Below are 12,813 nucleotides of genomic sequence, written 5' to 3'. Positions count from 1 at the left end.
ATTACTTGCTACCGGGTGTCTGTGAGAACAAAACACGGGCGTAGAAAAGACTATAAATTGTTTTTAACGCGCACAGTAACTGAAATTTAAAACTGTTAAAAGAAAGGCTCAATAACTGTTGCACAGATATAATACACTGTGCACCAATTTCTCTTCCCTTTGTGCTTTGCAGTATTTAATGCAAGCGCATCATTCTGCACACCGGATGCGCATATTATAAGCGCTTCGTGCCGCACTGCATTTGTTATCGAATCTATCATATGTCACTGTATTTACCTATCGAATCTATCATATGTTGTTGCCTTATTAAAAAAAATATGCTATACATTTAAAAGAAACGTATTTTAATTTTATTATAAATTATAAATACATTCATGAATGTTTTCAAATGGGTTTTATAATACAAATAGCAATGTGTAACCATATTTAGTGTTTAGTGCAACACTTTTATTTGTTCCACACAAAATATTGTTTTTTCCAGTTCCACACACAGAGATATATAAATTCTACATTTATTTAAATGAGGGAAAAAAACTTCACTGGTATCGGAGGTGAAAAAGGCGGATCGGAGCATCCCTAGCTATAATGCATTATAATTATTCATAATGTGCATTGTAATACATTATATCTTGTTATAATTACACTACCAGTGAAACGTATTTGAACAGTCAGATGTTTAATGTTTTTTAAAGAATTCTGCCTGCATTTATTTGATCCAAAGTACAGCAAAAACAGTTAAATTGTGAAATATTTTTACTATTTAAAATCACAGTTTTCTATGTGAATCTCTGTTAAACTGTAATTTATTTCTGTGATTAAAGCTGTATTTTCAGCATCATTACTCCAGTCTTCAGTGTCACATGATCTCCAGAAATCAGTATAATATGCTGATTTGCTGCTCAAGAAACATTTATTGTTGTTATTGTTGAAAACAGCCGAGTAGAATTTATTCCGGTTTCTTTGATGAATAGAAAGTTCAGAAGAACAGCATTTATCTCTTTTGATCAATTTAAAGCATCCTTGCTAAATTAAAGTATTAATTTCTATAATTTCTTCCCCCATAAAAAAAAAAAATACTGACTCCAAGTTTTTGAATGGTACAGAGTATGTTACAAAAGCTTTTTATTTCAGATAAATGTTGATCTTTGGATCTTTCTATTCATCACAGAATCCTGAAAAAAATTTACTCAACTGTTTTAAATATTGATAATAATAATAATATTTTTTTCTTGAGCAGCAGCATATTAGAATGATTTCTGAAGATCATGTGACACTGAAGACTGGAGTAATGATGCTGAAAATACAGCTGCACATCACAGAAATACATTACAGTTTAACAGAGATTAAAATAGAAAACAGTTATTTTAAATAGTAAAACTATTTCACAATATTACTGCTTTTGCAGTATTTTGGATCAAATAAATGCAGGCTTTATGAGCAGAATTCTTTAAAAAACATTAAACATCTGACTGTTCAGAAACTTTTGACTGGTCGTGTAATTATAACCAAATTTAAAATGCATAGTGTAACAATGAATTGATAAGTGTTACAATGTATAAACTGTGGTTACAATTATTCACAAGATTGTACAATGCATTATAAGGTGCATAAGGTACAAGGCATAATGAATGTATTATAACGACTTTTATAATGCATTATACATAAAGGCTTTAAGTAAAGAATTCTTTAACGTTTGCATTTGGCGTCCCCAGTTTGGTTAGGATCGTGAATAAAAGTAAACCGCCTGCAGTATACAGTACAGTATGAGCAGTACAGTGTGCTACTATTCTCCATCATAAATCATCACACAGCGGTTAGAGATCTTACCTCATCATCTGATCGAGCGCGAGGCGAGGACGGATCCGACAGCACCAGCAACCCAGAGAGAGAGAGAGAGAGCAGAAAACACACTTCAGTATCAAACTCACTCTAAATAATGCCAACGAGACACAATAATACTGCAGTCAAAATCAGTGCAAGGCTCGAGCGCTTTGTCTGGATTGCTGTGGTGTGATGATGGACATTTTCCTTACGCAAGCTGATCTTACGTGTTAAACCTTCACAGATGGAGAGCACATGCACAACACATGCGCTTCCAGAGCCTTTTACACTACTTCATAAAGAAAAGAGAATTCAATCAAACAAGAACAGGAGAAAAGGAGCTGCAAAAGGACGGGCACTGTATCAGTAATAACAGCTCTTACTATACAATAACTGGGTAATAAGCAGCACAATCCTAATCTTAACCCATGGTGAATTCATGCAGTTACCCTAGATTACTTCTGAAAGCTTCTCTTTTGAATCCTCCAGCAGACTTTCTCTGTAAACATAATTCTGCTCTGTTTCTACAAGCCAAGTCGCTGCTGTCTGTGCATATACTCCTGCTGTCTGCATGTGTCTGCATGTGAACCTGCAGTCAGATGATGCTCGACGGCGCTGATGGCTGCCAAATCAAGCCAGAGCCCAAATCCCGTTTGACGCATCTCTGTATTTCTGCACGTCTGACTCAAATCTAAGCAGAGATGTGTTTCAGCTGCACCTCAGAGATGAACCCAGTCCTGCAGGAGGAACGTCTCATGGGTTTAGTGCATTAATGAGTGTGTCCTGGCTCTGTAATGATGACTGTGCTCAGACGCGAACACTAGCATGCTACATCAGCTGCAATACTCGCAACACTGCTGGCTATTGTTTAAATAGCATGTAAAACACTGTACACATTGTGCAATCATAAAGACATTCAAACAGCAGTGCAAGTGCATTGCATTGTGGGATGCAGCATCTCATATGGTCATGTCACGTTGCAGTAACAGTACTAGTAACATAACACCGATCTATTGTGATCAGAGTCACTGCAAACGTGAGGCGTCTGACTGTGTGTTGTCTGCACAGGAGGCATCGATCCTGCTGGACAGAGCGGCTTACAGCAGCGTGAGTGCAGATGGTCAACAGTTAGTGTGCTTCCTTTTCCCGCTCTTCTCTCCACAGGATCGTGATGTAACACCTCTCCTCTCCTTCTGCAGCGTCTTATCAACCAGTGCTGCTGGAATCTCCTTCCATTGCACTGTGCTTCCCAGAATCTGATCACAGAGCTCCAGTAATACTGATCATGTGCCGGGGATCATCAACACTGTACCTCAGTGTCAGAGACTGAACACACTCACACACTCACTGTGTGAAGAACACCACATCAGACAGCGTTCAGAAGCTTCTTCTGGAATGTATCAGGTCACAGATTACAAGTTACCCTATTTAAATGTAATAAGTAGTGTAACTATTTCAATTACTTTATTAAAGTATTGTAACTGATTCAATTTGATTACTTTTCTAAATATCTAATGAATGTTTTCAACAGTTAATAATATTGAAGCATGTAAAGCAGGCAGGGTAACATTACAGTAGTGCTCTGATTACTGTCAGACTTTCACTATCCCTCATCACTCGAAGTAAGATTATAATCATTTCATTTTGAAGCACATCCACCACAGAATCAGACTTTAGCACCTCTTTTTACCTTAAGATCATTCTGAGGATAAATACAGATTTAAAATCACAAGATATAGTTTAGTAGCTATGATACTGTTTCTGAAATCAAATCTTTTCACAGCTATGACAGAAACACTGATATCTAACAATGCCTTGGAAAAACAGTTAATCTTAAAAATAAAGCATATAAACCCAAATAGGGAATAAAACAGTTATCACATGAGCATGTGTCCTAAACTCCTGAGACATTGGTGTCTCATATTTTAGAGCAGTCAATGCAATTTATGAAAGAAACTAATTAAATCTGTATGTGTGTGAAAATATTCAGTTGTGAATATATGTAATCATTAACATTTTCATAACTGTAATTTAATTAGGCCTACACTTTTTTTCTCTCAGTAACTGATTACAGTTACATTTATTTTGTAATTAAATGACCTAATTCTGTCACGTGTAACTAGTTACTCTCCAACACTGGCAAACATCTCAAACGGCTTCCTCTGTGTGAATCACTAGATTGTGTACATGGATTCAGGCACTGGTAAGTGGCTCACTACGCATCAGGACACTTAACTCTGTTAAGGGAACATAGTGAGCAAAGATGCTCCCTGCTATCATGGTGCATTGTGGGAAGTTTTAGGGAGTGAATGATTCAATGCCCTGGAAGGAAACTGTGATTGAAAGAGCCCTTTAATGGTCCCTATAGTTTCTGAAGTGTGCAACCTCTGAACACTGAGCTACCCCGTAATGCCATGGGAGTGGAGGAGCTGCCAAAACAAACAAACTGAAAGCACAATGAAAGAACAATAGCTCACGGCTGATGAAATATATCTGTGAATGTTTTGACAGTCAACGCCTGCATACCTGAAGAACATACTTCACTCACTACATACACACTCTCAACACACAAGATATCTGCGTGACATTATTTCATAAAATCATGTTTTACTGGAATTCGGTGTCCTCAGTACCAGTGTAATAGGTAGTAACTTTGATCAAACTTTGACTTGTTTGTTTGCCTTGCCTGGAGGTTTGAAGGTTATATACTGCAGTGTTCTGGGTGGTTGCTAGGGTGTTGCCAAGCAACTGTGATATTCCGGCTGGTTGCTAGGTGGTAGCTAGGATATTGATAGTTGTTAATAATAATAGTTTTAAATGTAAAGTCCCTGTCAAGCAAACATGCGCTTGAGGCTGCAGTCGCTGTGTGTCTGTATAGACTTCACCCGTGCAATAACTAGTCTCTCAGCGCTTCACCCGTGCAATAACTAGTCTCTCAGCGCTTCACATGTGCAATAACTAGTCTCTCAGCCGTCACCCGTGCAATAACTAGTCTCTCAGCCTTCACCCGTGCAATAACTAGTCTCTCAGCCTTCACCCGTGCAATAACTAGTCTCTCAGCGCTTCACCCGTGTAATAACTAGTCTCTCAGCCTTCACCCGTGTAATAACTAGTCTCTCAGCCTTCACTAGCAGCATCTCAAGACAGCACACACAGAGTTCTGACCTGACAGTATGAGAGGTGAGGAGTTTGACCACAGACCCGCGCTGAGTTATGGTTATTACACTGACAGATAACACTGCGAACACTTCGTGCTTCTGAAGTAAATGCATCAGAAACAGTTCTGGACTTCTCCCGGCTTCAGTCACTCAGTTAGGTTTGTTGGCGAAGCTGTGGATGAGAGCATCAGCTGGGCTCACTGTGTGCAGTTTCTCCCGCAGGAATGCGACGCGATAACGCCGAGTTTGAGACAGAAAGGCGTCACTCACCGTGACTGAAGAGCGCAGTCCTCAACCGGCTGCTGACAGTCGAGTTTTCCATCGCGCTGAAACCGAAAGACCCTTCCGTGCTCCTAGAGACTCCTCTCTGGGAAATCCAGCGACGGAAGCAGCAGCGCTAGCGCGGACAGACGGCTGGAGTTTGCGCAGAGCAGGCGTGACGTCACGCGCGCGTCAAAACAATCGCACATGGAGGAGCCAAGAGCAAGACTCTTCTGGAATGTAACGTTCATTGGAAAGCGGCCTGCTCAAATCCTTACTAATTTTGTATTTTGAACAAAGTTAAAGTGGCACGTTTCAAAATACTTCACAAAATGTACCCATGTAAGGAGCTCTTTCTAAATTCTTGGACATTGATAATACTTGCGTTTTCTGTAACACACGAGGAAGACTTCTATAATTGTGATTTGTCTTTCAGATTTGGTAGTGCTCTTTTATTTGTGCAAAGAAATGCTCTCTTTAAATTATGTTATTTGCACTTTTTCACACAAAAGCAAAATTATGTCGTCGTTAGCTTTTATATTTTTGCAAGGTAAATATTATATCCATAAACAGAAATTTGCGAAATGCATACCAAAATGTAATTTATTTTTATTAGAAAGGGAATCTTTGAAAAAGTATCTAATGCAAATTACTCACAAAAAGAATGGCATACTGTTAGATTTCATGGAGGATTTATTTATTTTTCTGGCATAGTTCCCGCGCTGTAGTCCTTGACTGTGTCTGAAGGAAAAAAGAAGAAAACTTGAACTATTGTTTAGTTGTTTATGTGTTTCTCTCTCTCTCTCTCTCTCTCTCTCTCTCTCTCTCGTCTTTTAGATGACCTACAGATTAAGATTGTTCTTCTTTTTTCTGTGTATCTGGATTTACTTGTCCGAATATTCTGTAATGTTCAATAATTTATGCATTAAAAAAAAAAAAAAAAATGTGAGGAAAAAATTTATATAAAAAAAAAAAAAAAAAAAAAAGGAAAAAAGAAAATATGGACGAGCCAAACCCGAGCTTCATTCCTCATCTTCTTGTCAGGCCAAATGCGTGGCAAATATAATGTAATCTTGATAATACTATATGAAGAATCTGGCTATTATTATAATTATGACGTAATTTTCATGATAAATGAGTACATTTCCCCATATTCTTATTAAATGAATACAAAATAAATATTAACAAATAATGACCAGTGTTTCCCCTGACGTTACTTAAAATCATTGTTAATCAAGGTTTCTTGCATGTCTTTCATGAGCATTTCCTCGCTCTCTCTCTGAGCTGAGGCTGTTTTTGCCAGAGTACAGTGCATGTGAGACTGTGAATGACCCCTGCTGCCTGTCAGTGTCTTCAGATGAATACATGACACATTATACTGCCACTGTATCCACCAGAGTCATGATCAGCTAAATATCTCATCAGTGGAGATTAAACCCTGCATGAGTGAGTGTGGAGAGAGAGACAGCAGCGTATCATCAGGAGCATCACTTTATTCTGTCCTGAATCACCTCCGTTCACGGCCAGTACCTTTAAAGTGCAGAGTCATTTTCACAGCTTCAGTAAAAACATGAAATCACAGGAAACCATGAACATCAAACATCAAACTGAACACGGGAACGTGGAACATATAAATATGTAGAGAACAAAAGGAAACAGGTGAGCGATGATGACATTAACTCATCCGGCTCAAATCACACGACGAGTCGTTGGCAAGGCTAGCATTAAACAAAGGCACAGCAATGTGGAGGTAAAACCATCGCTTCCAGAAGAAGCTGCAGCATTCCGTCACCAGATGGACTTCTGGCTTCCTCAGCCCTTTCTCACTGATGCGGATGAGTTTGTGAACAGATATGAACCGTGACACGACGTGATCTTCGTGGACGTGTATGAAGTGCTCTTTCTGAGCGTGTCCAGCCGCAGACTCACCACAGAAACTCTAACAATGCACTCATCATCAACTCTCTGTAATGGCTTTCATAGTAATATGGCGTTTTGTTAATGACAATACTGAGATTGTTGTTATCCAATATGATCAACAGGGCTCCAAAATTAAAGGGTTAGTTCACCCAAAAATATAAATTCTGTCATTAATTACTCACCCTCGTGTCGTTCCAAACCCGTAAGACCTTCATTCATCTTCAGAACACAAATTAAGATATCTGTGATGCATCCCGAGAGCTTTCTGACCCTCCGTAGACAGCAAGTGTCCTTACATGATGAAGATCCAGAAACATAGCAAGGAGATCGATACAAAGATGAACGAAGGTCTTACAGGTTTGGAATTTTTCATTTTTGGGTGAACTATCCTTTTAATAAAGCAAGCCGGTGTTTGTCTGTAAAGAACGCAGTAACTGGCTTGAGGTCAGCTAGACTGATGCACACAGTATTAACCAGTAGCCAAATATCTGTTTAGACACTGTCCGAATCACACTGATAGTGAACACCGTCATTTAACAGCAGCTTTGATGAGGTGCTTTATATTAGTAACTGCACTGGGATCAGACGCGTCGTGCATCTGCTGCTCGGGGCCCGCGGCTCCATCAGTGAAGGGCATTCATACAGTCACCAAACCAAACAAGCAGCCGCTTTCACACATAGTGCAAATCAAAGCATTTCAACAGTTTAGAAAAGAGAAAATAGTGGTTCTATTCAAGAAGAGCAAAGAAGAGGCTGTTTTTACTTTTTTCCGTCTGTACACGTGCTTTCCTGGCGGTCCTCCTTTGTGTTTTCTTAACATCTGTTGATCTTTACGAGAACAGCTGGATCAGTAGTGGAGCACGTGACCGTGACACATGCAGCGCATCCAGAGAAAATATTTACACCAGCGGTGTTAACACAGTCTGAAATCTTCAAACACAGGCCTGGGAACAAACTCCTCCAGATCAGTCCAACAGCACCGAGCGCTCCGATTGGCTGAGATCACAGCAAACCACAGGAAGTCCTGTCAGCTCGACGAGATTCATCCCCAAATCAAAAGAAAGAAATCAGAAATCCAATTTTGCACAATAACACGAAGCCTGTGAAGATCTTTGAGAGAAATCACCATAAAATACATTCATTACAACAAATACTAACGTGATGCATATTTACTTTATAATTTAAATACTAAATCATCATTAAAAGAAAAGGCTTCATTGTTTTATGCAAAACACATATATACATGTATTTTTGATTTGGGGGTAAGAGGAGAGTCAGTCCCTTAATTTGACCCATGAAGCTTAGAGTTGACCTGTATGACGTTTCACGTGTCGGACAGTTCATTATTGTCCTGATCTTCTCATGAGGACTTGCATTTCAGCAAACATCCAGATGAAAGTATGCCAATGCGCAATCACTATACAAAACAATGTCTGCACATTTACAATATAACTGTTTACACTGCGGGAAATGCCTGACACGAGGACTATTAGCGCGATGTACCGAACGAAAACACTGCTGACGCGCGAGTCTCGTGTTCTGCTGCGTTCACATCTCATCGAGCTTCATCAGGGAGACGTGAACGCATGAAGAACATCGCACCGTAAGCCACAGCAGACATGCACTGAGCGTCTGTGCTGTTACTCTGGGTGTGTGTGGAGGCCGTTCTTGCTGCTCGAGTGTTTCCGGCAGAAGTCCTGATGAATGAGCTCCAGCTCGGACACCAGATGAAGGCCCATCTCCAGGTGCATCTTCAGGTTCTCCAGCCACGACTCCAGCTTCACAAACGCAGGCCTGCGCAGAGAGCACACACACGTCTATCAGCACTGTTTCACTCTTCTGTTATTTTAGCTTTGTCAAATCAACCGTAATTGCTTAAAAATAACTATCTGTTATCTAAATTTTGTTTATAGGGCTGTCGATTTAACATGTTTCTAGGAACACAATATTATCGGAAAGGTTATCGGAATCTGCCGATAAAGGCTTAAAATGTAAACATCGGTATCAGCCAATTTGAAAACAGTAAGCAGATATGTCTTGCTGATAAGACGGATAGCTCACATGTGCTCAGGGTGTGCTAGCGATCAGATCACCTCAGCACTGTGGCTCATTCTGGAAGCACAGTTTTGCCTGAACGGTGATTAGATTCACTGTTTTGCATCGCTGCATTTAATCTGAGAATGCAGTACAGAACGACGCGTCCGGTGTGCGAGAGAGTCCACACGTCCGGTAAAGTGTTTTATTTACTGAGGGGATGCTGTTGGCCTACTTGTAATAACATGAAAGTAAAATACACAAATAACATTTTGAGCATCAACTTGTGTTTCTGAATAAATAAAGCAGTAATTGATGTCATAAAATCAAGAGTCTGTTTTGATTTAAAGGTCAGAAGCTATAACTTACATTAATAAAAATCACAAACATGACACTTGTAAATTAAATAATTTAATGTATACAGATTTATTCAGTAGGATGTAATATATTTTTTCAAACGGATTAAGAAAAATCTAATATAAGGAGCTCTAAAAGATTTTTTAGAATTTTTACAGCTCTATTGCTTCAGACCATCTATTAATGTTAAATCCACAAATAAAATGTTAAGGTTTCAACTACATCTGTTTAAGGAAAAAAAAAAAAACACAGCAAAAATTGATTTTATTAGTTATTTTCAAGGCTTTCAATGTACTGCCATAAAAAAAAAAGATAAAGTTGATCAAGTTTATTAGTTCTAACATTCTAAGTTTTTGCTCAAAATTAAAAATAATTAGTTCATAGCTTCCACACAGGAGAGACTGTTTCGGTGGTGTTTCAAAACAAAGGGAAATGTATATCAGTATAGGCATCGGCTAAAATAATTAGAAAAATATCGGTATATCGAATATCGGCAAAAATCTAATATCGTGCATCCCTGACATGTTCATTTCGTGCGATTAATATGACGGTGCAGGATGACTGACTGACTGTGTGTTGGAGTCAATCAGAATGCCGTTATATGAACCAAAAATCCCACAAATGAGGGCAAGATATGCTCTTCCTCTTATATTTATATCACATGATATAGTTTAGTAATATCACACCAGCAAGAGTGCTGATTCCCTGATATCTGCATCACTGCAAATGTGACATTGATTTATATTGTCAATATTGTTGCAAACAAAAATATTACTATAAAGTCACAGCAGAACGTCTCAGGTTACGTATGTAACCCTAGTTCCTCGAGGGAACGAAATGCTGCGTCGGAAACGCTAGGGGAACGCCCTTCAGCGTGACGGGCTCTGAACCTCGTGTGCAATCAGACCAATAGATGGGCGAGACGTCACGGCGGGTGACGTAATGACCAGGAAGTTATAAAAGCACGTGCGGTGAGACCAGCGTCAGCTCCTAGGAATGAAGCAAGCACTGGCAGGGACGCCGGACGTATGGCACCGAGACGCAGCGTCTCGTTCCCTCGAGGAACTAGGGTTACATACGTAACCTGAGACGTTCCTCTTCAGGAACTCGAGCTGCGTCGGAAATGCTAGGGGAACGAGAATGCCCACACCGCCAGACTTCTAAGTCTCTGCCTAGTGTGGAAGATTGCACAGCTAGGGCGAGAGGACAGAAGAGCCAGGAGTGGCTCGCAAGTCTAGACCATAAAACCTAACAAAGGTAAGGGGCGTGGACCAACCCGCCGCGTTGCAGATGTCCTGCATCGGAACACCCGCTAAAAAAGCCTTAGAGGCTGCCACACTACGAGTTGAGTGAGCCTTGACCCCTAACGGCGAAGGGAGATCAGAGGACTCATAACAGCTGGAGATGGCATCCACTATCCACCGACTGATGGTCTGTTTAGTTGCCGGCAGACCTCTCTTAAGGGGACCGTAACAAACAAGCAACTGGTCTGCCCTGCTTGTATTCCCTCCGCCAGTTCCAGCTGCGAACCCCACAAGCGTAATCGCCAATCCGCCTCGGTGGAAGCGGGACCCGCATCGCGGGGAACGCTTGCGAAGGCACCCTCAGCAAAGATGAAACGCTGGCTGCCTTCGCCCCTACTCAGATGGTGTTTCTTTTCATGTGCTTTAGACATAATTCTTTCTTTTATTTTTCTTTCTACGGGACAGACAACACCAAATAAGACTCACAACTGACACACACATAGAGCGCTTGCTGAATGACAAAAAGCTGACGGTGGTCTCACCGCACGTGCTTTTATAGCTTCCTGTTCATTACGTCACCCGCCGTGACGTCTCGCCCATCTATTGGTCTGATTACACACGAGGTTCAGAGCCCGTCACGCTGAAGGGCGTTCCCCTAGCGTTTCCGACGCAGCTCGAGTTCCTGAAGAGGAACTGTTGAGCGTCTCTGATCAACACACAGCGGTGATTCGTTACTGAATGAATACATGTTTTTTTTCAATGATTCAGTAATTCATTCATTAAGACTCCATTTCTGAATTGAATCACTTGAATGAATGACTCAATGACAAACTCGTTAAGTGCCTCGCTGCCACCTACTGGCAGTTTTAGTTTCACATTTAGATTATCATTTAATTTTCTTTTAATTATTTCATATTTCAATATTTATGTATTTATTTTTATAAACCCCACTGATACCCATTTGTTATCATTGTTTATGCAATGCTGAATCAAAATATTTCTTTCTCAAGCTACCTTTTTGTAATGTCTATACAATGCTTTTCTGATGTAACACAATGATTTTAAATAGTTCTGTCGAACGATTAATCGCATCCAAAATAAAAGTTTTTGTTTACATGATATATGTGTGTGTACTGTGTATATTTATTATGTATATATAAATACAAACACATGCATGTCTATATTTAAGAAAAATATGGTATGTTTATATATTAAATATATTTATATATAATATAAAATATAAGAATATGAATATATAAATGTATAAACAAATATTTTCAAAATATATACTGTACGCGTGTGTATTTATATATACATAATAAATATACACAGTACACATACACATATAATGTAAACAAAAACTTATTTTGGATGCGATTAATCGCGATTAATCATTTGACAGCACTAATTTTAAATTATCTTTTGATATTTTTTTCAGACAAAATTGATGTGTGATTAATTTGCAGTTAATTAATCAGCACATCATGTAATTAATTAGATTAAGAATTTGAATCACTTGACAGCCCTAATAGTTTATATGAATGTCCTGATGCACATGTGTGGTCAGTGTTGGATTGTCTAACCGTTTCTCAGCGTCCAGATCGCAGCAGAGCGCCGCCATGGGGAAGAAAGCGGTCGGGCAGTCAGGCGGGCAGTGATCCTCCAAAAACTCTTTCACGTTCAGCCCAAAATCCATGGCACGGGGCAAGAAGTCGGGATCGGCGTTGACTCGGCCGATGATCTGAGATGGAGAGGAGAGAACAGAGCGTCCCTAAACCACACACTGAACCAACCACTGCTTCCTCTGTAATGACGGAGTAACTCACAGTGTTTCTCATTAAACACAGAGCCTACAGCAGCCTGATGTGGAGAGAGCTGTTATTCTGAGCGTTTACAGCATGCACACACTCACCTCACACACACACACAAACACACACACTCACCTCACACATACACACACACACACACAAACACACACTCACACAGACACACACACACACACACACACACACACACAC

General features: G+C 39.8%; 2 protein-coding genes across 2 annotated transcripts in view; both read right to left on the bottom strand.

Moving 5' to 3' along the window:
- The window catches only part of septin4b (septin 4b), a 78,870-nt gene extending 73,525 nt beyond the window's left edge, over nt 1–5,345 (bottom strand). The window contains exons 1-2 of the mRNA XM_016485613.1: nt 5,250–5,345; nt 1,828–1,835 (exon numbers count right to left, since the gene is read on the bottom strand). Coding sequence (XP_016341099.1) covers nt 1,828–1,835; nt 5,250–5,301 — 60 coding nt within the window. The 5' untranslated portion in view covers nt 5,302–5,345. The remainder of the gene's footprint in view (nt 1–1,827; nt 1,836–5,249) is intronic.
- Nucleotides 5,346–8,080: 2,735 nt separating this feature from the next.
- Nucleotides 8,081–12,813, bottom strand: part of limk1a (LIM domain kinase 1a) — a 60,797-nt gene continuing 56,064 nt past the window's right edge. Inside the window, exons 15-16 of the mRNA XM_016485606.1 lie at nt 12,379–12,536; nt 8,081–8,954 (exon numbers count right to left, since the gene is read on the bottom strand). Coding sequence (XP_016341092.1) covers nt 8,801–8,954; nt 12,379–12,536 — 312 coding nt within the window. The 3' untranslated portion in view covers nt 8,081–8,800. The remainder of the gene's footprint in view (nt 8,955–12,378; nt 12,537–12,813) is intronic.

The sequence above is a fragment of the Sinocyclocheilus anshuiensis genome, unplaced genomic scaffold (assembly GCF_001515605.1).
Source record: "Sinocyclocheilus anshuiensis isolate Anshui unplaced genomic scaffold, SAMN03320099.WGS_v1.1 scaffold501, whole genome shotgun sequence".
NCBI classification, from domain to species: domain Eukaryota; kingdom Metazoa; phylum Chordata; class Actinopteri; order Cypriniformes; family Cyprinidae; genus Sinocyclocheilus; species Sinocyclocheilus anshuiensis.
The sequence above is the reverse complement of the archived record's forward strand: the minus strand, read 5'-3'. Positions and strand labels throughout refer to the sequence as shown.